The sequence below is a fragment of the Brienomyrus brachyistius genome, chromosome 16 (genome assembly GCF_023856365.1).
Source record: "Brienomyrus brachyistius isolate T26 chromosome 16, BBRACH_0.4, whole genome shotgun sequence".
In the NCBI taxonomy this organism is placed as follows: domain Eukaryota; kingdom Metazoa; phylum Chordata; class Actinopteri; order Osteoglossiformes; family Mormyridae; genus Brienomyrus; species Brienomyrus brachyistius.
The window spans coordinates 18,268,337-18,291,638 of record NC_064548.1 but is presented as its reverse complement, the minus strand read 5'-3'; the positions used below and the strand labels follow the sequence as shown (position 1 = coordinate 18,291,638).

Genomic DNA, 23,302 nt, shown 5'->3' with positions numbered 1-23,302 from the left:
GGAGTCTTCCGGGATTTTTCTTATTTTTCTTGAGACCCTTATTTTGAATATATATACACGTGTTATGTTACTGCATATATCTGAGTATATAACATTAGTACCATCACACGGGGTTGTGTGAAAAGTATATGAAATTTATATGACGTGACAGGTAAATCCAGAACATAATTGGCTACATTTTGATTGGAGTAATATGTGCCGTCCACTGGAAAAATAAACAGCAGGACCACTTTTAGTAGGAATCTGTCTGAAATCTTTTATTTTGATACGGTGCCTCCAACAAGGTAAAACGTGTGGAAAATTGGAGAGAAATTGTAAATGTTGACTTTGTTTTATTTCAACCATAATAGTGAGTTCATCACTCTGGATCATGTACAAACCCATAACAGACAGTTTTACAGGTGCAATACCAGAAAGAAAAGACACATATCTCCTACTGTGTAAAGTAATAACAGCACTCAGCAGTTGAAGTGCCGTTCCAAGGTTCAGAGGACCTTCTGTTTGGGGTCGGGCCCCACATGCCCCAGAGGCTGTAGGTCCCTCCCGTCTCGCTGTTGGCTGGCAGCCCTAGACATTGCGCAAGCCTCCCATTTTGGTGTTGGCTAGGAAACCCTCTGTTGGAGCTCCCACTGGGGTTGGGAAGTACTTCAGCGGCAGGTGTCGTGAAGGTGGGTGACCAGATGGATGTGCTGTATGGAGTGGTGGTGGACCACAGGCCTCTGCTCGTGCCTAGAACAGACTTCAGGGGCAGAATGGGCAGCCATGGGTTTAGGGTTTCATAATCTCTTTTGGACTGTTTAACCTTATTTTAACTGGTATGTAATTCTAATTACATAGACATAGAGTAGTACATTCTTAAATAATGTATTATTAAAATTGTTGGAATATTGGAAAATGGAAAAAAATATTGGAATTCCATCCACAAGCAGCCAGGAGTTTTAAATGGAAGGTTTCCTATACATACTGAGCACGACCAAAATTTTCCACAACCTTACTGTTCTTTTCAGTCTCATTAAAGGATAAACTTCAAAATCTTTATATCATGGATAAAGTGCATTCCCCATGGCTTTTAATACTTCCCTGGGATATCAACATGATTCTCAACATTGTGACTTTGTCTTACTTCAGTGGAGAATGATGGTGAGCTTGTAGTGATAGGCCAGGGATGCAGAGGATCACCGCTGGACGGTTCCCAGATTGACGGGGACACAGCATTGAAGTTGGACCACTTTGGCTGATGTTCTTGGCTCTTGGTGAAGGGCATACCACTAAAGGCTAATGACAGGGAGTGAGACTTAACCATGTGAGATCTGGCTGAAAGTATCTACCTTGTTTGTCCATTCATAATAATCGCAAAGGTAATGTGAGAATTAAAATATACTTTAAACAAATGATTACATAAACGCAGCTAGCATCAGTTTCCATTATTCCTTTTGTGGGAACCTTTCACCCACCTCCAGAACCTTTAAATGTATCACTGGGCCCAGAAGAATTTAAATTGTTGCTATTACAGGGAGTGAACGGATTCCACAATCCAGCACTGTATGGAAAGAAAAACAAATGCAAACGTCATTCTTTATTCTTGCGAATATTCTTGTTTTCGTAGGCGAACAATAGGAGAGGATGATTCTGAGTTGTATGTTTAAAATTTAAAAGTTGCCATCAAAAGAGTTTCAAACAACATCCAGCACATGCACCACTTGTTCGCTTACTTTAGATTCATTTGTGCCAAATTAAATAACTAATTATTTACCTACAACAGGATTTATAGCTAATACCACTTCGAATTTTCCAGAACACAAATAGCTCTACTGCTCTGAACCTCGGGAGGTCTCTGCTTATTCTAACCTGTTGGGCCCGTAGCTCCAAATGGATTTGTCCTGAGGAAAGGCCACGGTCCCTGGAATGTTGCCTTTTCTAGACGTCCCCATGACTGGGCTGCTGCCACCTGAGAATAATACCATTGATGAGCTACTCCCACCTTGCTGGGACATTTTAAATGACCTCAAAAAAATGAGTAATTTACCTGGACTTTTGTCATAATCTGCTGCCACAACAGTAGTGATGAGACTGCCGCATTTATCAGGTAACGAGATTGATTTTGTCAGCTTCTTGTTCATGTGTCCAGGTTCTCTTTTAAATTGGGTCTTACTGTAAGCATAAACACATAGGATAAAGTCTAGGAGAAAAACATTTATGAAGATTGCCTAAAATATCTAACATTATAACTTATAATGAGGCCACTTCTCAGTAATTCTGGGTAATTTACCATGCTGTGCAGTCCACATTGCTATCTGTTCCATGGGCTATCAGGCTGAGGGATGTGGCAGGAGGTGGACATGCTGTGGAAGTGGATCTTTTTATGAAAGTGTCTGCATTCATGGTTTGCAGAGATAACTGGTAGAGGCCGTCATCACCTGAGAGCAAAGGCACAAAAGAAGCTCAATTGAGATGTGCTGAATTAAACATTTTACATGGGAAGTCTCTGAAATGGTATCCTGGAATTATTTACCACTGCTGACTGGCTGGACTGGGACAGAGTCCCACTCTGGAGGAAGGGAAGAATCACTTTCCTCCTCAGAACTGCTGATGTTTCCTGATTCTGCTGCTGCATCAGCCGGCTTCCCAAGGGGGTGAGGATGGCAGCCTTCTGTCTGCTCGCCGGACACTGGAGAGGACAATTGAAAGGGTCACACCTCAAATAGGCCATGTAACATTTAGGGACCAATATGGAAAATAACGCAAAGTGCTTCTTAAACTTCTCCCACCTGTCTCTGTATTCTTGATTTGAGGGCCCTTTGCTGGTGGAGGAGGCTTCAAGGTTTTTGCTAACTGTTTGCGGCGTTTGATTTCGTGGGCAGTTATGTATGGCAATTCCAGTGAACTGGAGGATTGGAAAGGGAGGTTTTCTGTATGAGAAAAATGGGGTCACAGGGGGACTGCGGCTGTTCTGTTCAGATCCATGGCTGAACTTACTTGGAATTTACATCTGTAATGGGGTCTTTTGTGTCTGGCTTCCTTTTGTCTGATTTTGGGGGTGATGCTGCAGTTCCCTCCACCTTTTCCTTTTCTAGCGTGAATGGCCTGGTTTTCATTACATCCTACGTAAGCAAGAAGAATTATGCAGGTAACAGGTATAAAACAACCAGTTCAATAAGTTACACACACACACATCAATATCAATATCATGAGACTTTTAATGACCCCAGTATCTCAGAACCCTTTGGTCCAGCTGACGCTGACCCCACTGAATCTAGGCCCGACATCTCAGTGTTTCTTTAGGAGGTGTCTTCATACCTGCTCAGTGTGTTCTTTGATTTTCCCCCTGGACGCCTTACCTTTGACTTCGGCTCTTTCTCCTTGGGATGGTCTTGGACCTGGGGTTTAGTCTGCATTTTCCGTTTTGTTCCAGAACCTTGAACCAGAGAAACCATTTAATACTACAAAGCTGCAGATGGTAGAACACCAAAGAAATTAAGAAAGGAGTAAATTTAAATCAGTAAAAGGAAACTTTTTCAAAAATAATTTCATACCTAAATTTCTTTACAATGAAACATGTTTTGCCGTACAGTCATGCACAGTATTTACTATGCTGTACTTTTTATCATTAGTTAAGGTATATAATGTGTAGTGGGGCTATACCATCTAGGTTTATGTAAGTACACTCTATGATGTTCTCACAATGGTAGAATCGCCTAACGATGCATTTCTCATAAAATATCCACGTCGGTAAGCCATGCATGACTGTAAATATGCAATCCAGTATCACAGTTGTTTATCATCATTATCATGTATTATGGACTGTACACAGTACACATGCTATACTTTTATATGGCTGGGAAGGCAGTAGGTTTGTTCACGCCAGAATCACCACAAACATTTGAGTAATATGTTGTGCTACAGCGTCATGACAGCTAGAGCGTCGCTAGGCGATAGCATTTCTTTCTCTCCATTGTAACTACCGCTGTATACTGTACACTATTGGACAAAATTGTGGAAACGCTTCCAATTTTTAGAGATTGCAGAACTTTATTCAGTTGTTGCTTCAGTTACTTATTTAATCAACCAATGAATGATATTTGTAATATTTTTTGATTGTTTATAAACCTTATTGCCAAAATTTGTATAGTAATTTTTGTCAACAACGCTAGGTGTTTTGGCCACTAGTATATTTGGGTCTTTGTTGACCTAAATCTCCTTATGTGGCATGTGACTGTACTTGAAATGGTCTCCAGCATAATCAAGGAACAAAATGTTTAGCAAAAAGTCACCTGCAACGGGCAAACTCAGTAGTTATATATATTTTTGCTATTTGTTATTATGGTTGTGCAGTTTCTTTTGTTTTCTACGCGTACCTTTGTTTGGAGAAAGTAGGGCCTGCTGGTTTTGGAGCAGCTTAGTTGGAGAAGCATTTTGGCACCCTACGTTCTTGTCCACAGCTCCGGCAAAGCTGGAGAAATCTGGGTTCGTTGAGCTTTCAGGTGTTTTGCCTTCAGCCTCAGCCCTAGTCTCAGGGAGAGTTTTGGGGGTCTGTGCAGGCTGGTCTTTGGGAAGTGCTGCAGCCGTGGAGGTCTGCATGTCCAGGGAGCTGGACACCAACTGCTGTTGCTGCTGCTGCGCTGGCTGTGACGGCCTGGAGCTCCTGCTAAAACTCACTTTGGCTTTGTTAATAATCCTGGACCTCAGGCCAGCCAGGTTGGAGTACGTCTTGCTGGTGCCCTGGGTTTCTGATCGCGTGGTACATGGTGGGCCATTGATCCACACTGAGGAAGTGCCAGGATTGTTCATTCCTTGTGTAGAATCGTGGTTTGCGTCTTCATTCAGGCTAAAGGAAAAATATATATGGCCTGTCTAAGATGGTAATGTGTTTTCAACAAGACAGTAATCATCCATATTCTGACTGTGTATCGTAGTCAGGGTCACAGGCAGGTCCAGATGACAGGCTGAGCAGCACAGGGCTACGGACCACCTGAGATCGGATGCTAGCTCAACATATATGGAGTTAATTTTGTGCCAAAAGTATTAAACAAAATTTTGAAAACCACAACCAAAAACTATGTATTAGAATGTAAATATGCCTTGCAAATATAAAAAATAAAATAAATATATATATAAATACATGATTTTGTCTTCTTTTCTTTTGCTTCTGGAATGTTTGTTTGCTTCTGACTTTTGGCACTTTTTTTAACAAGTGGGCGGGTCTTATAAAAGGGTGAACACATCTAATGGTGAGCTGGAATTAATCATGGCGGAAAGGTCCGGAGCCAGTTTTCAGCTGCTAAGGCTTGAGTGGAATTGCATCTGTGCGGTTTTATATAGTATTTATATAGTATTTTATATAGTATTTTTTATTAGAAATCGGTTGTATGCAACAGATATTTCATGTTCATAAAATCTCACCAACCTATACAGTTGAGTAACTTTCGCTGTTCCACCAACCTGCTGGCCTTATCCAGATTATCAGACAGCCATTAGCTAACAGATAACATTAGGCCAACAAAAATCTTACACACAACTCACAGTTCCAGATGACCAATAGTCACGTAACACACACACCCCCTTCCAAGACCCGCCTACCCGTTAAAATAATGTGAAATGTCAGAAGCAAAAAAAAAATTTTAGAAGCAAAAAAACCAAGTAAGAAGAATTATTTAACTATTTTTTTGCATATTTGCAATATATATTTTCAGTCTGATATTTAATCATTTGCTTGTGGTTTTCAAAAGTTTGTCTGTCGGCACAAAATTAACTCCATATACACACATAATCATACACTACGGGCAATTTACAAACAGCAGTCAGCCTATTTCATATTTTTGGACTCAGCAAGGAAATGTTTGCAATGCAGGAAAATGCCAACTCACACAAGGAAATGAGATCCGACGCTTGTGAGGTGCGAGGCGGCAGTGTTTACCAGAGATGGATAGCTGAGATCCAGAAAGTAAAAATCTTGACCAAAATTTCAGTGCCTTCATCTGAATCACAGCCGTGATGTACTGGAGTACAACCACGCTCATTCTCCTATGTTATTACTATTGCTGCACATTGCTCAATAGGCCACCACACAGCACAGTGTTTTAAAGACCTTACTTACTTGGTGTGTGTTCGATTTTGTGCAGTTTCCCTGATAATCAACGCTCTCTCTGTCTCTGATGGAGCATCACATCCTTCACAACACAGTTGCCTCTTAAATGGTTCCCAGATTCCCTTGGCTTCAAGGTAGGCCATCGCCATCACTAGAAGGAACATGAAGCTGAAGACAAAGGACTTTTTTTACTACTGTTGTCCTTCTACAAGGCATCAAGCAGGAGTGAATGCAACAGTTCAGTGAGAAAACTAATCCTTGCCATCCAAGACTTTCAGAAAAGGGATCAGAGCAAGTATAAAAATGTGTACCTACTTTGTATGGACATTTGTATAGTTTGGTTTAATCTTTGAGGTTAATTGACTCGGTGCAAATTTGAACTTTGAGCACTATTTACTCTGCGCAAGATTTATCTCTGTCCTGAATAGTAGTCTCTGTGAGGTTATTATTATTTTGTTTTGTTTTACACATTGAGCCGGGAGAAGCGCAATTTCGTTCTACTATGCACTCTGGAATTGTATGGTCCGAATGACAATAAACTTTACTTTGACTTTGACTTAATTCACTTCCCCAACATGACTAAGGCTTTTCCTTTGTATTACTGTTGCCATGGCTCCCTACCTGGCTCCCCTTTATGTGTTTACCTCATGATGACAGAGATGCCTATGTAGAGCTCCAGCTCCCAGCTGGGCCTGGCCAGGTCTTCACTGCAAGCCACCAGCATATGATATGGCAGTGAGGCATTCAATGTAAACAAGAACTCAGAGCCGCCAGCAGTCACCAGCCGCAGCTCCGCCGCTGATCGTGAGGCACTGAAATCGGGAGTGAACCTAGAAAGGAGTGAAGGCAGGGCATGGCTTTGAGATGGTTGAAAAATAGGAATTGCGGTGTCTTGTGCCTTTTTTTTAAATTAGGGTGCATTGAGAGGCAATGTAAAGTGTATGACAGCTGCAGAGTAGGTTTGAATGACGTTACGTGTAGTAAATACAGGTTTGAGTGAACATATACTCAATAATACATCAACACGTATTTGATTTAAAGTCAGTTGATTTTCAGTGCTTTTAAATAAACCAACAGTTTTTAAGTAAACTCACAATATAAGAATGTCTTTTGAAGCTTTTGGTTTAAGTGTAAATTCTTGGCAGTCGACGACTTTAAATCCATGTGCCTCACAAATATGGTTGTCGATTTCAGTGGATTTGATTGAGAATGTAAGCTCTCCAGTGTTTTCCACTTTAAATGTCTTTCGGAGTGTGAAGCTTTGCTTGGGTTTCACCCCTGCAGTGAAGGGCGAGAGTGAAGAAGTCAATGAAATATAAAATCATGCAACAATGGAGCCCTAAATATATACATTTATATACCAGTTCTTCGAAACTACCATACTTTCAACTAGCAGACTTAAAGAGTCTTGTAGCTGTAAACCCTGAGTTCCCACTGTCTGTACTGTACCATCCTGTCTTTGTAAGACCTGAACATTTACAGTCCTTCAACAGCAAAATGTTTTTTATTCTTTCTGCAATCATTTGGTGGTAAAAACAAAGTGTTTATTACAGTTTCTGTGCTGCTTTTGCTGTAAAATGTGAACAGTTTTCCATCGGCGTTCACACAATAAATGTTGAGTGCTGATTCTTTTATACCATCTCAGTGTTACGTCATAATTACTCACTCTCTGTGCAGTGTTTCAGCAGAGACTCCGTAATCGTGAACTTTAGGTAGCTTTGAATACCAGGAGACTTCCCACTGACTTTTAAATTCTCAGAAGCACCTCGGCCGTGTACTAGTACATGGTCCACAACAGTCAGGTTGTTCCTTCAAAAGAGCAAAGCCATTTACTTGCAGATTGAACCACACAAGACAATTATCTTTGTTGGGAAAGCAAAATTTTGCATGCTGGTACGAAAGTAGCGATTGTATTTCCAATTATTCATAAGATTTAACATAAAACTTGATAACAGTAAAAAATAGCTGCATGGATCAGCTTTTTCCCAAGTCTGATTATGCTGATATTACTATTAATCTATCTCACATAATAACTCAGGGTAGACTATACAGATTCCAGGTAATATCTATAACTAGTATGTAGTCCAAATATAGAGTGTGAAAAAAATGTATTAAAAATAACACTCTGAACGTACCTAATGATAAGAAGCGAAGCCACAGTGTGGTGGCTGACAGGAGTGAACTTCACATTAAAAGATCTGACTTCTCCTGGTAATAACAGGGCGTTGCATACGAAAGGTTGTGCTGGGCATTCTTCAAACTGCTTGGCAGTTTTATTTAAGGATGTCTGGGGAAAATAATAAAGCACAAATTCTGGGTATAGCCATGTCTACTTTTCAGGATAAAAAAATAATTGTTTGTGATGTTTTGCTATTTAAAGTATGCTGCTTTTAAAATCCACGATGTTTCGCCTGGCTATATAATATTATAACATGCACAGAAATGAATAGTCTTCTTAGAATATTCTTCTCCAGATCCTGCACTTCACACTAAGGGAACATGGCGTGAAGAGATCTCCCTAAATGGTGCAGTTTTGCTTACCTGATTGCTCTGAACATGAAACTCTAGTGTATTATTGCTGATGTGGGGAAACTTAATCCAGGTTGCCCTAAAAAATAGGACAAAATACAAATGTATTATTGTTATACATGTCTATTATTACAAAGTATTATATTATACAGTATTACAATCAATATATAAAAGAGCATAGCTGCTTAAGTGCAACTGCATTATGTATAACAGGAACAAGGAAACAATTATATTCGCAAAACTGACATTTTCTGTTTGACTGGTTCTCGTGGAAATATAGTCTGTGGACACTTCCTTAGGTGCCTGTGCCTGTTAACACCAACAGCCTGCTCCGCATAACATTGTGTCGTGTGACTAAAACCTAATATATAAAGCACACAGAGAAGCTCATGTGATCTTAGCGATGGCAGTGTGACTGCTGGATCCAGGATGTGGTGGTTGCAGTATCCATAATTTTTTTTTCACCAAATCTGTTGTCTGATAGAACCACAAGGCATGTGATCTTATGTGTTACTGTGTAACGAAATAGTAAGAAACAGCTTTTGCAGAAAAAAATAGCAGCGACGCTTCTGGGAAAAAATACGGAAAAGCAAGTTTTGGTAGAAAATAATGATAAATGTATGGGCTTCCTGAGCTTCCATACCTGCTGATGTTGCTATATTTTGGCACGTGTAGCTCTGACATCTCTGCATCACAGCAGGGAAACAAGCCTATACCTCAATGTAGAACATGCATTTTTAAGACTAGTGCACCGTAGATGAGGCCAAAATCATTGAAGGGTCCCCAAGTACTGTACTGACCTGTCAATTAGATTGTCTAGCATGTCAGACGAGTTGGGATACAGCGTTAAGGGAAGAATCTGGATGTATAGTGACCTGTCTGCTGGGTTTTGTAAGACCAGTTCCTTAACCTGTGGATATATAAGAGTAATGTGCTAAGCAACCCTGCACTGATTTCCATCCCAGGTCTGTACATGGTGACACAACACAAGACAAGACTGCATGGTTATGCTGAGAAATGAGGCATTTTTCAGAACTGAAAACAGGTCCATAAGTGTGAAAGTGTTTCAACTTACAGAGGAGCTGTGGGTTTGGGTCAAGGGGAAAATGATCTCGCGTGAGGAGTTGATTATCGATGGCCACACCATCTGGGCTGTTACTTCCGTTTGTATGTTACTTTGAAGAGCAGTGGTCATCTCAAAGATGGCTTTCACCCTTCCAAATAAGATTTTTCAAAAGTTTAGTAAGTCTAGGTTTTTTCTTGCTGACAAGCTTAAGTCTTCAATGAGTAAATATTGAAACATTACAACTACTACAATCTACGTACTTGTCCCCATTGTTTTCCTTCACACTTCTCCATCTTTCAAGAAGTGTTTGGTGCAAGTCTGTATCTGAACTCCAGAGGTCCTGCTGCATCTGCAGCCCATGTGATGCAGATTCCACTGTAAAGGGAACAGCTCATAAAATCACTATGAATACGAACAAGCCACAGGCTCTGAACATCAGCAAAACAAGTGGCTGTTTAATTCTACTTACATTTAAGAAGAAACGGTAGTCCGACATAACATTGATTCCCACACTCCAAACTGCCATCAAAATAAATGTTTGCTATCTAAAAAAATTAAGAAACTATTAAGTAAAATATTACACATTCAATCTTCAATAACTAATTATTAACATCCAGTGATATTCTTCATTAAAGCCCGTTTGCCAAAGCAGTTTCCCCTAGAGGTTTGCTGAAATTAAGCACCTTTAACCTTTGTCTTGATTCCAGGTCCATCTTGCTTGTTTTTAGCCTTCTGTGATAGAAACGCTCATCATCAGTCACACGATGGATGTGTAGCCTTTTCACGCTCTGAGACAAGGAGCTCACAATGCCAAAGCTTTGACGAACTACCTTTCCCTGGAAAGGGAAACAAAATGACAGACCAAGGAGGTGGTATTTCCACCGGAGACATTCAGCACAGAGTTTGTGTGGCACATATACCAGACCCATAATAAGAACTAGTTGGCATTTTCTAGCACCTTCAAATCTTAGATGAACATCTCCTCTCTCTACAACCCATTGAGATTTACACTGGGGACCACACTTTCGATTAGTGTTTAAATGGGTGGTAGGGAATATCCATGAGTGAGTGAAATTTCTCCTTACCGGAAAGCATTTTGGTAGAATAATCTGCTTTGGTGAGCTAGTCAATGCCTCAACTGCCGTGTCAGCTTTCACTGGGATGGTTAATATCTGTAAGGAAAAAGACATCATATACAGTAATTAGCTTGAACAGAATCACCCACAAAAGATCATTGTGCCACAGGTAGCATAATAACTGTAGTATTAGTAGTAGCGAGGAATTCCCTCGTACCTCGTAATCAGATGTGATACGTATTGCTTCATCATATGTTCCTTTGAGTTCCTGTGCCAGTAGTGTGACTCGGAACAGAGCATAATATCCAGAAGATAATATCACCTGGCCAGAGACAAAAAAGCAATCAGGCTGATTTCTTTGATAATTTCCTTCCTGCATTCAAACAACTCTAAATACAGTTGTGTTCTTCAAAATTTAAGAGATTGAACAAAATATAGTACACACTCATGTACTGTATAAATATAGTACACACTCATGTACTATATAAAGTCATAGGTTTATTGAATTTCAGGATTTTGTAAAGAATCCTAAACTTACAGTTTCCTGATACGATGCAGACGCATTTTGCAGAATCTTTGTCTTTGACAGTGCAGTTGTTTTATTCCCTGGTTCAGATCTTAACAGCTCGATGGAAAATCCGTCCCCTGTGACCTTCCAGGACTTGATCTCCAGCTGCAGAAGATGTGGTGACAGTCGGTGCCTGCACGATTAAGCTTGTGCACTCTGAGACATCAATGGAAATCAGTGAACGATGAGAGTGCTTTTACCTCAGTTGGGTTACTATTGAAAACTGCCAGCAAAATGCTAGCAGTTGTATTAAGGTTGACCACACCGAAGTCCATCCAGTGCTGTTCCAGACTAGGAGGAAGAACCAGGACCTGTTTGACGGTGGACAAGGGGAAAGCAACAAAACAATGGCCAAATACTACTATTTACAAAATAATTCAGGTAATATATACTTTTCTAAAGAGCGTGTTAGATGCAATATGGGTCCTATCACATTTCAAATTATTTAATAAAGTAGGGAGCGTCCAAGACGTACAAAAGCTTTCTGCACCAGTTAAAAAAAGGCTTCAGAGATGTGGAGCGAAGGCACTTGACTTACAAATATTGCTAAGTAATGACTGCTGTAAGAATTACTTTGGCCTGCTTGGGGGCATACCTCTAGGAAGCCAGTGAAAGCCCTGACGGGTAGGTAAAACTTTGACACGTTGGTGATGAGTACAATGTTGCTGTCAATGTAAGTCGAGGTTTTCACAGGCCAGAAATGGAGATTCAAGAGGTAGTGTGACTCATGTGGTGGAATTAGAATCGGCTGGCTGACGTTCTGCACCTAACAGCAACATAGATACAGACCGGTTACACGACAGCCTGGATACAAGAATTCATAGACTTTAGCATCCATAGTCTTGACAGTGCAAGGTGTCATTTACAGAAGAAATCACTTCTAATTTGATTATGCCCAGATGTTTAAAATTCATAAACAAATTTGAATATAATATCCTTCCATAAATGTCCATTCTCATCCAACCATCCCTCCACTGTATTGATTAAGATCTTGTCACTAACATTGAACATTGTTTTGGCCTCTTTTGCCAGGGAAACATTATGGATTAGAACTGGGAAGTCGTAGGTGTTGGTTACAAGGATGGGTCTCTTCACTGGTTCGGTTAGACTGTCCCTTATGTGGAATAAAGTAGCTGTGCTGTCAAACCAGAGGTACCTGCATGGAAAAGAGGGGTGAAATGATCTAAATACGCATGGCTAAGTTTTGAAAGCCACATCTCAGAATAGTAATACTCCATAACCAGATTACTTAATTAAGCTAGAAGTGAAGGTATAGTCACATACAGGAATGCTCAGTACAAATACTGTGACATTGTCATGTCCTGTCTCCTCCCTAGCATGACCCTAACAAGCCACACCTGTTACTCATTTGTCTTACCCTTTATTCCTAACCTTCGTGTTAATCACTCCCAGCTGCCTCTTGTTAGCTCCCTTATTAATCTCATATATACGTGCTTTCCAGTGCTGTGCTCCCCAGGCTAGTCATTGGAGTCGAACCTTCTTGTTGCCTGTGTCCTTCCAAGTTCTAGTCTTCCTGTTTCTGATCCAATGTGATCCTGTTTGTCTACCATCCCTGTTCAGTTATTTCAATAAAACTCCTTTCTGCTTTACCCGCACGCCTGCCTTGCCCCTGAGTCTTTCGTCCTTCAAGTCATGACAGACATGCATGCAGCTGGCATGCAGCTAGATGGAGGGGATCTAACCAAAGCAATGAATCAGGTTCTTGATCTCCTAAAAGGAGATGATGGGATATAATGGTAACAGAGGCAGAGAGGGGGTGGAACAAATAATATGACTACAGCTTTCTATACTTGTTAAGCTCTAACAATGAACTGGTTTGGCTTAATTTCATTGCCTGTATATACATGATCTAAAACTGAAATGCTGAAAACTTTATTAATTCTATATTATTTTTCTTTGTGTTGCATTTGCTATAAGGTTAATGTGTTACTTACCCATTGAAAACTTCAGCTTTGTATGGAATATCAAGATATGTGTAGCTTTCTTCGTTTGTCTTTATTGTTATTTTACCAGAAAATTGAGACCCTTTATGTACTTTTGATGCTGAAAAATAAAGTTCCACACCATAAAACTCACAATACTACACTGATATGTTGGCAAGTGCAATCACATTTTATTTGTTTCTCTTTTGGGGGGTTTTGTTGACTTTGTGGAAATTCTGCAGGAAGCATCACTCAGCAGAACAGTTTTTTTAAATGCTAAAAAGTTTACACAAATCGCGTATCAAAAGGGATTCACAGTCAGCATTTTTTTTTTTAAATGAATTAATTGGAAGAAAGGCAGAAACCCAGGGGGATTTGAAAACTATACAAGTAGGCTCCACCAGTAAAGCTGAGTGTGGCTCAGACCTGACTGTTATGACAGATGAGAATGTTGAGAATGACATATAGCAAGAATTTGTAATAATAAACATCCACTTACCCAGCTCTATATTTAGTCACAGTCATTATGTGGAGATTGCACTAAACTCAATACATTAATCCAGTTCTTTGACAAATGCTTCAAAACACATTGCAATCTTGATAATATGATGATGCTGCAACTTACCATGGAAACTAATAGTTGCAATTTTGATATTTTCTCCTGGTTTCACTGTGACTGGCTCAAAGTCCACTGTGAGTGCTTTGATCGATGGCATAGGGTTAACGCTCTGTAAATCAAAGACAATGTTAGAATGTACTGGAGAAAGATCAACTAGACAATTATATATACCTGAAGAGGGTACCTACTTTAATTGGAACATCCTTTGTTCCTAAATTTACAAGGTAAACGTTCATATGTTTTGAAGGATCTGCATAATAAATAAACAGGGAAAACACAAGATACACAGTCACATGCAAGAACATAAAGTTGTAGTCATGGACTTCATGTAGCTGCTGGCAAAGATATCCTGTATTTTTGACCATTGACTGTGTTCAGGAAGAAAGTTTTAGGAGAAGACATTTGTTTATAAGTTTGGCTTACCTTGTGATCTCAGTGCACCAAAATCCAGCATCTCTTTAGAAATGTACACATCAGGTGCTACGGCAGAATAACAATCGTCAACAATGGCTGAAGAAGGCTTGCTCAACCCGATAATCACTATGGGACACTATGGTCTGTACCTTTACCTGTAGATATCGCCATCTTCACTGGAAGGATGATGTATTGCTCCTGGGTGGGAGACCTGGCTTTGATTCTGAGTAAACCTGTATGGTTGTCTTTGATCCTTGAGGTGATGCTGGTCTTCATTACCATTTTTTTCTCAACTGAAGGCATCTCCTGCATTAAACGGACAAAACGTCAGGCAAGCCAGTATATGAAAAATGTATTTCAAAAATCATAAAATGCATGAATGCTGGAGACCAACCCATGATGTCGTATCTTCTTTCTGACCATTGGGCAGATCCAAGTAAAAGTCCTCTGACCTGGCATGCAGGTGCCCCACCTGGAGGCAAGAAATCAGGCAGAAACTTATAAACTACTGCACTGTGGCATCTCGCCAGTGAAGCTAAAAACTCCTCATGCATCCTCAATCATGCATTTTATTATTTTAGTTTATTAACCAGATTATTTATATGTGAAGAATAGTAGATAAGAATAGATAAATTAAATATGCTGGCTGTATGATGTAGCAGCCAATAGTACAATAACATAATATTTTTTCCATTCTTAACATAATAAAAGCCAATAATGCAATACTTTACTAGTAATGTAATATTATTCCTCAGTCAAAATTATTGGTCAGTTATTGGAATAGGACAAGACCATTATGACATTATTGAAATATTACACAAAGCATGTAAAAATTATTACGTTACCGGCAGTTATTACATAAACAGTAGTTATAACATTATTGGCTGCTACAGTACATACTGTATATGTATAAATAATGTCCAACTGATCCTTGTGACTCCAAACTACATTACAGCTTTGAGTACTTTACAGTATCTGCAATGAGGTGGATATAACTTACGCTAAAACTCAACCTAAATTTTTTCCACTTTGAATGAGTGTGGATCCAACACAAAATGACAGGCAACTGATGAGAAACCATGCTGAGATCATGTTTGCTGGATAAATCAGACATAACGAAGAGCAGTGACACACGTCCAGAGAGCAAGGATGGTACCTGTAGTGCTTCTCTGCATGGATTCGGATTGTTTACCAGTGGTAAAAAGTCGCTGCTCAGCGGGTGGGCTGCTCTGCACCCAGTGAAGGGCCGTAGTCTGTAAGGGTCAGGTGCACCCACACCAAACACCTTCAAAAGGGACGCCAGTGAAAAAAGTGTGTTATCTCTGCACCAGTTCTGAGGCATGAAATTTCGTGACCTTTCAGTACTTACCTGGTAAGTGAAAATGCCATGGTGGGATGTATTAATGAAGAAGGTGTTTTCCACATTGCCCACGACTCGGGCTTGAAACACTACATCAAAAGACGTGTTTCCTTTTGGTAGAATTATCTGAATAAGGGGACATTATGTTATTCTTGGAGTAAAAAAGGGAACAGTATAGTTTTAATAAGCGGCAAGATTATTACAGTATTATAATAAAATAAGTGATTGAGTGCTTACCCTATTCTGAAAAAATGATGTGTAAAAATGTGAAGTCGCTGCAGATATTGATAATAAAATGATAGTTTCTTCTGAACTTGGATTGTGTAAATAAACTTTTCTTATTTCTGGTACCCCAACAGCCCTGCACAGATATTAAAAACATGACAGAACGCATGGCCTTTACGTTTCTGCACCAGTACAATTTCCTAACGCTATTAAAAATTAATCAGCATTCCGAAAAACGAAAAGCAAGGTTATTCGTAAGTATTATTTGGTCCAGTCGAAGTCTGTTTAAAATCAGCTTGCAAACTATAAAGAAAACAAACTGTAGGTAGTCCACGGTTCCAGTGCAGACTCTCTAATGTGCATCTGTTGACCATCACTAACTGTTTAGCATTTTACAGTGATAGAACACTGGAAACAGCTGGAATGTGCACAAAAGAACAGAAATGTATCTGTTTATTTAATGAATTATTCTGTTCCCATTTGAACTGGAATATGGGAAAACACAGGATAACAATCACAGAATAACAAACAAAATAGTTATGCCGATTAATAATAAAATTTGTACATTTGTAATAATGTAAAATTTGTACATTTGTAATAATGTAAAATTTGTACATTTGTAATAATGTAAATTTGAAATGTGATAGGATGTATATTTCCTTATTAGAGCACATGCTCATTTTAATAGAATCTACCCGCGCACCTGCCGCTGATTTGTTGTGCAGGTGTCGTAATGTCGTTCTGGTCACGCCCACTGACTGGAACACACCCTTTTTATTCTGGATCACGTTTAATCAAATAATTCATACTTTAAACTGTCAAATCTCGAAAACCTTCATAAAACCCCAAGTATGTAATTTTGTGTTGTTTGTTTTTTTTCAGCTAAGTTTCCTTCGTCAAAGTAAAACATGTTCAAATTTCATAAAGTTTTTTCAGTTCTGTTAGATCTTTCGTATAGACCTAAAAATTGACAAATAGCCAAAAGTTATTTCAGATCAATGATAAAATAAAATAACTTTAGGAACTGTCGAAATAATAAAGACTGCTTCCTAAACACCAAGGAAGCGAGACGTTAAACAGAATGTACGGGGTAATACTTACTGTTCCTGGAAGTCCAGCATGGACGGCTGAAACTCAAGGGCTCTGTAGCTCTCCTGCATGGGTTCGCTGTAAGAAGCAGGCAGGCTGAGCAGACACCGTAACGCGAAAAGCAGGGAGTACATGCTCTGTCTCCACATTTCCCATAACAACAATGTGTGCTTTGGGATCACAGGTCTGAACTTGGAGCAAAAGCGCAGGGGAGGGACCCAACAGACCTGTCTGGCAACTACAGGTGTCTTATTGCAACAAGCCTGCTTTTTTTCTGATCAGAGCTAACAGGTTAGTAAAAAATGAGCTCAGCAATAGAGTGGGCTGCTGAAAGAGGTGCATCGTGGGAACATTAAAAAGGGCTTTCTTGAATTTCTAGCCCGCTAGCCCCCCCCACCCCGCCTGTCTTATAGGCCACTGCAAGCTGCACGTTGCGTGGTACTGTGCCTGGCACAGAAAGCAGACACGGCTCTTTTGGCCCCATATGCGTTGCCTGAAAATCCTACAGAGGGACATGCTGCATGACCTGCTTCCCCGATTCCTTATCAAAACCGCCAACTCCGGCCCTCGGCTAGAATTTCACGCTATTTTAGCTACAGAGAGGAACTACACCAAGCTCTGCAGAAGTATCAGTCAGCATGACAGAGGCTATTTATAAATGAGTATTAGTGAGTAAAACGGTTCTTTCTAGAATTATTGGCAAATTCTTTGTAAATAAAATGTATATGAAACTGTGAATGGAGAGACTGCAGTCAATAAGGCTTCTATAATTCAGCGGGAGAGGAAAAGCAGCATTAAATGGAGGCAGTGTCATAACTGACTCCTCCAGCTTACCTGTTTCCCAGCTAGACTGAGGAATTTTATATTACTACGTATTTTTAGTTGACTTTGTATATTTCATTTAATCTGACATTGTGTATATATACTTTCCTATATAAAATTATGAATTGTATAATTTCTAGTGGCCAGCCTTAAATGTCTAAACATTTTCCAACATTGAAGAATACACTGAAAAATCATATTTACAAAATTATTCTACTGAGACGGCATGGTGGCTCTGCGGTTAGCACACCGGTGTTTGGATCATGCCCCTGTTCCGCACATGTCTTGCCGGATTCCTCCTGAAGTGTGTGTGTGTGTGTGTGTGTGTGTGTGTGTGTGTGTGTGTGTGTCTGTGTGTTTGTGTGTGTGTGCCTTGCGATAGACTAGAATCCTTCCAGGATGTACCCCAGTCTGGGACAGGAGCCAGGTGGTCAACCAAGATAGCTGAAATCAAAAGATGGATGAATTATATAATTTTAAAAATGGTAATGGTGACTCACAGCTGGAGACTGTCCTTAGGAATGCTATTGTACTGGGCATTCTTTAAAAAATTCACAGTGGAGAACCTGTTAATCATATCAACTAACCTGACCAAAAAGAAAAAAAAATAACACGTCTATTTTGGATCGGTGGATTTCACCTGTAATCTAGCAATGCAACCTTGTCTGCATTACATCACGCCCTAGGGGGCGTGTCCATTCCCAACCACAGAGAATATGTTGAAACACGCAACTCAGACTGTCCAATCACAAGAGGCCACTTCACATAATCTTATTGAAACGTCAAGAGTCAGGCGTCTCATTTGGTAAAACTTTATTGCCCGAGGAAGTTACTTAGAGGGGACAACAGTACTCAGAGTCTTAGATGTTGACACTGACTGATGAATGACCTGGCAGGATTAAAACCTTTCACACACAAAAAGGTAGTCCTTCTGCTTTTAACCATTGCAGTTCTGAAGTTATTTACATATTTCATGTGTTTGCTCACAATGAACTAACAAATCTGGCTAAGAATACAAGATATACTTCTGCCATTCCAATTCAGCTTCTACTCTTGTTCCACGTATTTAATGATTACGTCGAAAATATAAATACCCTCTGTCCCGTTGCCAGGGTCATTGTGCCGGTCCATCACAAGGTTCATTCCATTTCATGCATGTAAGCTGGTACGCACTGGCATCCTTGCCAGGTTGTTCCATTACCTTTTGCCTCATTCTCAAGGCATCCCCACATCCCTGTGTTAGATCACTGAGCAAAACATATATCTATGGATACTTCTACCTCTCTTTGCTTATTCTCAATCTAAAGACAGCAGGATATTTATGTATTTTTAAATTAATTATAACGTATTTTTTGTCAGTGCCCTTTATGAGTATTAGACTGGAAGGCTTGTATTTCTAGTAATAAAACTGAAACCCGCATTACTAAAGAAAATAGATAAAATAGATCAGTAAATTTCTTATTCTTATTTATGCAAACTAAATGTGTTAGGCTCACTCCTGCTACACCTGCTGTATCCGTCTGCTTTCTGCTGCTAAACTACGTTCAGACATCAATTCTCAAATATATAAAGGTAAAGAGACAGAAATGGCATTATTAATTCTCTCTGTCTATAAATAACCAATGATATGCATAACATTATAAATGATAGCGGCACATCGCAGCGACACTCACACCCACAACAGAATCCCCATATTTGGTATTTTGTTACGGACATGCAATACTCTCGAGTGCACGCATGGCGTTTACTTTTGTGTAGCCGTGAACAAATCGTGACGGTGCCTCACCTAATGTGAGACGTATAATTAAGTTCCTCGTCGGCAGGAGTCTAGCTGGACTAGCTGGAAGCATAGCTGTTGAGATGATGTCATCTTCAGACACACATACGTGTAGAACCAGTTGGACGAAAAGACAGCTATTTATACATTTCTATTCAGTGTGGCATTGTTGTGTTACCTCACTTATAGTTAAATGTTTTATTGCCTGATTAACAAATTATCATTAATATGTAAAAATGGCTCCAGTTCCACCGCATTTTAATAATTTTTAATAAGTTTATTTAAAATTGGTTAGACATCTGTCTATTCCCACTAAGGATAAAAGTGACTAACTATGCCGTTTATTTGTCAAATCTAGTGCGCTGTATACTTTTTATACGGACTCATCCAGAACGTTCTCTTCGAATGTGGCTGAGATGCATGATATCTTTACGCTGGTTTTGAAATCAAATGAATTCGAATTCAAAATTCAATTGAAATATATTGATTTTGAAATTCAAAAACCTTGAATTTTACCAGTACAAAGAATATACACTTCTTACTGGTACACCCCTGCAGTGCTTTGAAAAAAGTGTTCATAAGTTAACAGTGAAATAGAGCAGCACAGAAGTCGGAATTCTGTATCCTAGCTCTTATTATGCTACAGAAGGATCATTGTCATGCATGACTGTAATAACATCCAAATTTGCAAATAAAAACCTGCCATTGAGAAAAATATTACTCAGCTTTATAAAAACTGCATTAGTCAAACAAGCTCTTCCTTGTCATACGAACATGTCTGTGTAAAGCAACGTGCTGAATTAAAAATACACGAGCATTATTACGTACATTTGGAGGAGTTATAGATATTACTCATAAGATAAGCTTCATTGTTATTAAGCTGTATGACTCTTCCTGAAACTGTCTGTTTACTGAGTCCCTCCTGAGGAATAGAGAACAGAAATTCGCTGGGGGGGGAATGAAAGAAACAAAAAATCTGCAGTACTACATACGTTAGCTCGACTAAAGCTACATGCAGTATCTTTACGAAAAAATAGGTCACCTTCATTTATATAATTTGAATCCTAAGCAAAGGCAGGACACAGGTAACAGCAAAGCATAATTTTGCATATGTCACAAACAACCAGTAGCTTGTCAATGTTCTCATTATTTAACATGGAAATGATTATGTACATATGCAGCATGGTGGACCCAGACACAAACCACGCCAATGTCAGAGAAACATGTTCTGTGTCTTTAGTAAATACATATTTATGGTACGTATGACATTTTCTTTTAATGTTTAAATGCATTTTATGAAGCATTTTCGCTCAGCTTGCTTTTCATAAATGCATTTCATGCATGTGACGATGTATGATGTATAGTAGCTTTGATGTTCAGACAGTTACAAATCTCCCTTCATGAAAATATATTGATTCAGTTATTTGGTGACACAGCACCTGCAGTTTGTTGGGTGCCTGTTGACAAGGTAACGTTGAAATCTACATCCCTCTGAGGCAAGCTGCCATAGAAATGTTTGTCTTTCTGGACTGACTACATTTTTCAGGTGAAGAAATAAAGAATTTGATTGTGCTCTTCTTATTTAATCACAGTTACTTACATATGCTGATGATGATCAATATAACAATGCTTTTTAACCAACCAAGGCCATCAGGTCATCTAGCATACCAGACATTTTGCCAGTGGGTTGATGGGCTAGTGGCAGGGATGGGCAGTGTTTGCAGTATGATTCATATATTTTAAAAACACATTTCAAATACAAAATCTTGTAATTTGTAGTTTATGGGATTGTTGAAAATGATTTCATATTTTATATCAAAATACTTAAGTGTTTTGTGTTTTTGTAGTCTAAAAATACACACACACATACTCATTCAATACACACCCTCTCTCACACACACCCACAGACCTACTCGATCACATGCTTACTCTCTCACCCACACTCACACATGTTTGTTTTTTGGTGGAACTTTTGAACTGTAGTTTTCTTTATTTAACATTCAGAGAGTTTCAGTAATAATAATGTTTTTATTACAGTTCGTACTCCTTGACAAGTTCAGTTGCTACTTTCGGGTTACATTTCTGTGTACGTTTAAAATCAAGACATATCGATCATTTAAAAATTGTTGCCTGATTGTTGCCCAATGGTTGATAACTACACCACTGATTACAAAGTGATTGTACCTTAATTCTAATAGCTGTTTAATAGGATCATGTATTTTTCTACCATTGCATGAATGGCTCTGACCCATAAGTTATTATACTAATCAAATAATTAATTAGTTACAAAGCTAGTTGAGATTCAAGATTCAAGAGAGATTCAAGAGGTTTATTCGTCACACACACAGTTGTACACAAAGATCATGTAGTGAAATGTGACTCTGGTCATTCCGAGCAGCTATTCTTAGAGAATAAGAAATATAGAAATAATAAAGAAAAATAATATAAGATAAAAAAATATATATAAAATGTTCAGCTGTACATTATCTATACATAACTGGCAGGTGAAAGGTATTGTGCAGTGTAATATAAGTGCAATGTGCAGGAGGCCTGAGATATATACCGACAGTTTGGACAGTATGAAAGCAGTACTCATAGGATTATGTTTGTGTTACAGTGACTGAAGAGTCACTGTAGAGTCCAGTGGGAGACCTAGACAAATTGAGTATTGTCCTGGTTTAGGAGCCTTATGACCTGAAGAAAAAAACTCCTCCTTGACATTTCAATTCTGGTCATAAGGCTGCGGGAGCATTTGCCTGAGTTATTAGGGTAGGAGGGGTCCTTGGAGATTTTTGTCGCTCTGGTCCTACAGCGGCTGGTGTAAATGTCTTGTAAGGAGGGCAAGGCAGATCTCAGCTGCTCTAACCACCCTATTTATGAATGACTTAAACGTTAAGTAATTAGATTATTATACAATTTTGAGTCATCAACAAACTGTTTGTTAAACAAACTCTTGGTTACTGTAAAAACTAACCTTCGTCTGAGTGATCATAGAGGTATGTGGAGATCTGGGGTTTAGTAGGTAGGTCAGAATATTTGATCTGTTGACTGTTTACATCTGTCAGGTTTTATAGCATGCCTCATTAGGCCGTTAATAATTGGTGCTCCCAATCATTGCCCACTTAATCCAATGAGTCAGCGTACTGCTGAAGGGACAGATGAAATACGTCGATAGAAGGTGTGCAAAGTGACTTCATCCTCCCTCGGAAAAATGTTTTTAAAATACAAACAGTGCTTCATTTTTGATTCACTTACTGTACTATTAGGGTGTTTGGTATCTTATATTAAAATACATTTTGATGTGTCTTTGCATATCCCTAGCTAGTAGGCCAACAAAATTTATCATGGGATACCCGCTCCCCAAACTCAGCAATTTTATCGTAAGCGGACACCAAAGTCCAGGAACAATTAGGTACAAATAATCACATTCCAGTCCTGCACCAACCCATGTTATTGTTAACAAAATGACAATGTCACTTCAAATCAGATACCAACTGAAAACACATTAAGCCTCTCTCTTTACGAATTATTGCTTTAATTAATCCTTTTAGTGCCGTGTTGTACCCTCAGGCCTTTGCAGGGTGTGGGTGGTCAACCCTGCTTCAGGCAAAACTGTAATTTGTTACCATAACACATTAACTTTGTTAATTATAGGTCAAGTTTATGTGCATGGACTTTAACCAAAAATCACAAGGCATTTCTAGTCTGACTATTATAAGGAGAGTGTCA

General features: G+C 39.2%; 1 protein-coding gene across 2 annotated transcripts; it reads right to left on the bottom strand.

The window, feature by feature from the left end:
• Positions 1–230: 230 nt before the first annotated feature.
• Positions 231–17,175, bottom strand: LOC125709528 (transmembrane protein 131-like). 2 transcript variants are annotated; one of them, XM_048978086.1, is made up of 38 exons: positions 16,987–17,175; positions 15,898–16,021; positions 15,670–15,786; positions 15,457–15,585; positions 14,695–14,772; positions 14,450–14,606; positions 14,310–14,366; positions 14,075–14,136; positions 13,893–13,995; positions 13,280–13,388; positions 12,327–12,480; positions 11,920–12,090; positions 11,525–11,635; positions 11,295–11,429; positions 10,974–11,078; positions 10,766–10,852; positions 10,364–10,516; positions 10,150–10,225; positions 9,941–10,055; positions 9,690–9,828; positions 9,415–9,524; positions 8,627–8,693; positions 8,221–8,372; positions 7,752–7,894; positions 7,180–7,363; positions 6,730–6,915; positions 6,095–6,253; positions 4,356–4,825; positions 3,339–3,415; positions 2,977–3,101; positions 2,769–2,884; positions 2,513–2,668; positions 2,270–2,417; positions 2,027–2,151; positions 1,849–1,948; positions 1,455–1,540; positions 1,124–1,275; positions 231–739 (listed from the first exon to the last, which is right to left on the bottom strand). In XM_048978086.1, the coding sequence occupies exons 1-38, from the start codon at positions 17,121–17,123 to the stop codon at positions 434–436; spliced, it is 5,181 nt and encodes a 1,726-aa protein (XP_048834043.1). In that variant the 5' UTR covers positions 17,124–17,175; the 3' UTR covers positions 231–433. The 2 variants fall into 2 exon arrangements, with proteins under 2 accessions (XP_048834043.1, XP_048834044.1); XM_048978087.1 differs by having other exon boundaries at positions 14,456–14,606.
• Positions 17,176–23,302: the final 6,127 nt, after the last annotated feature.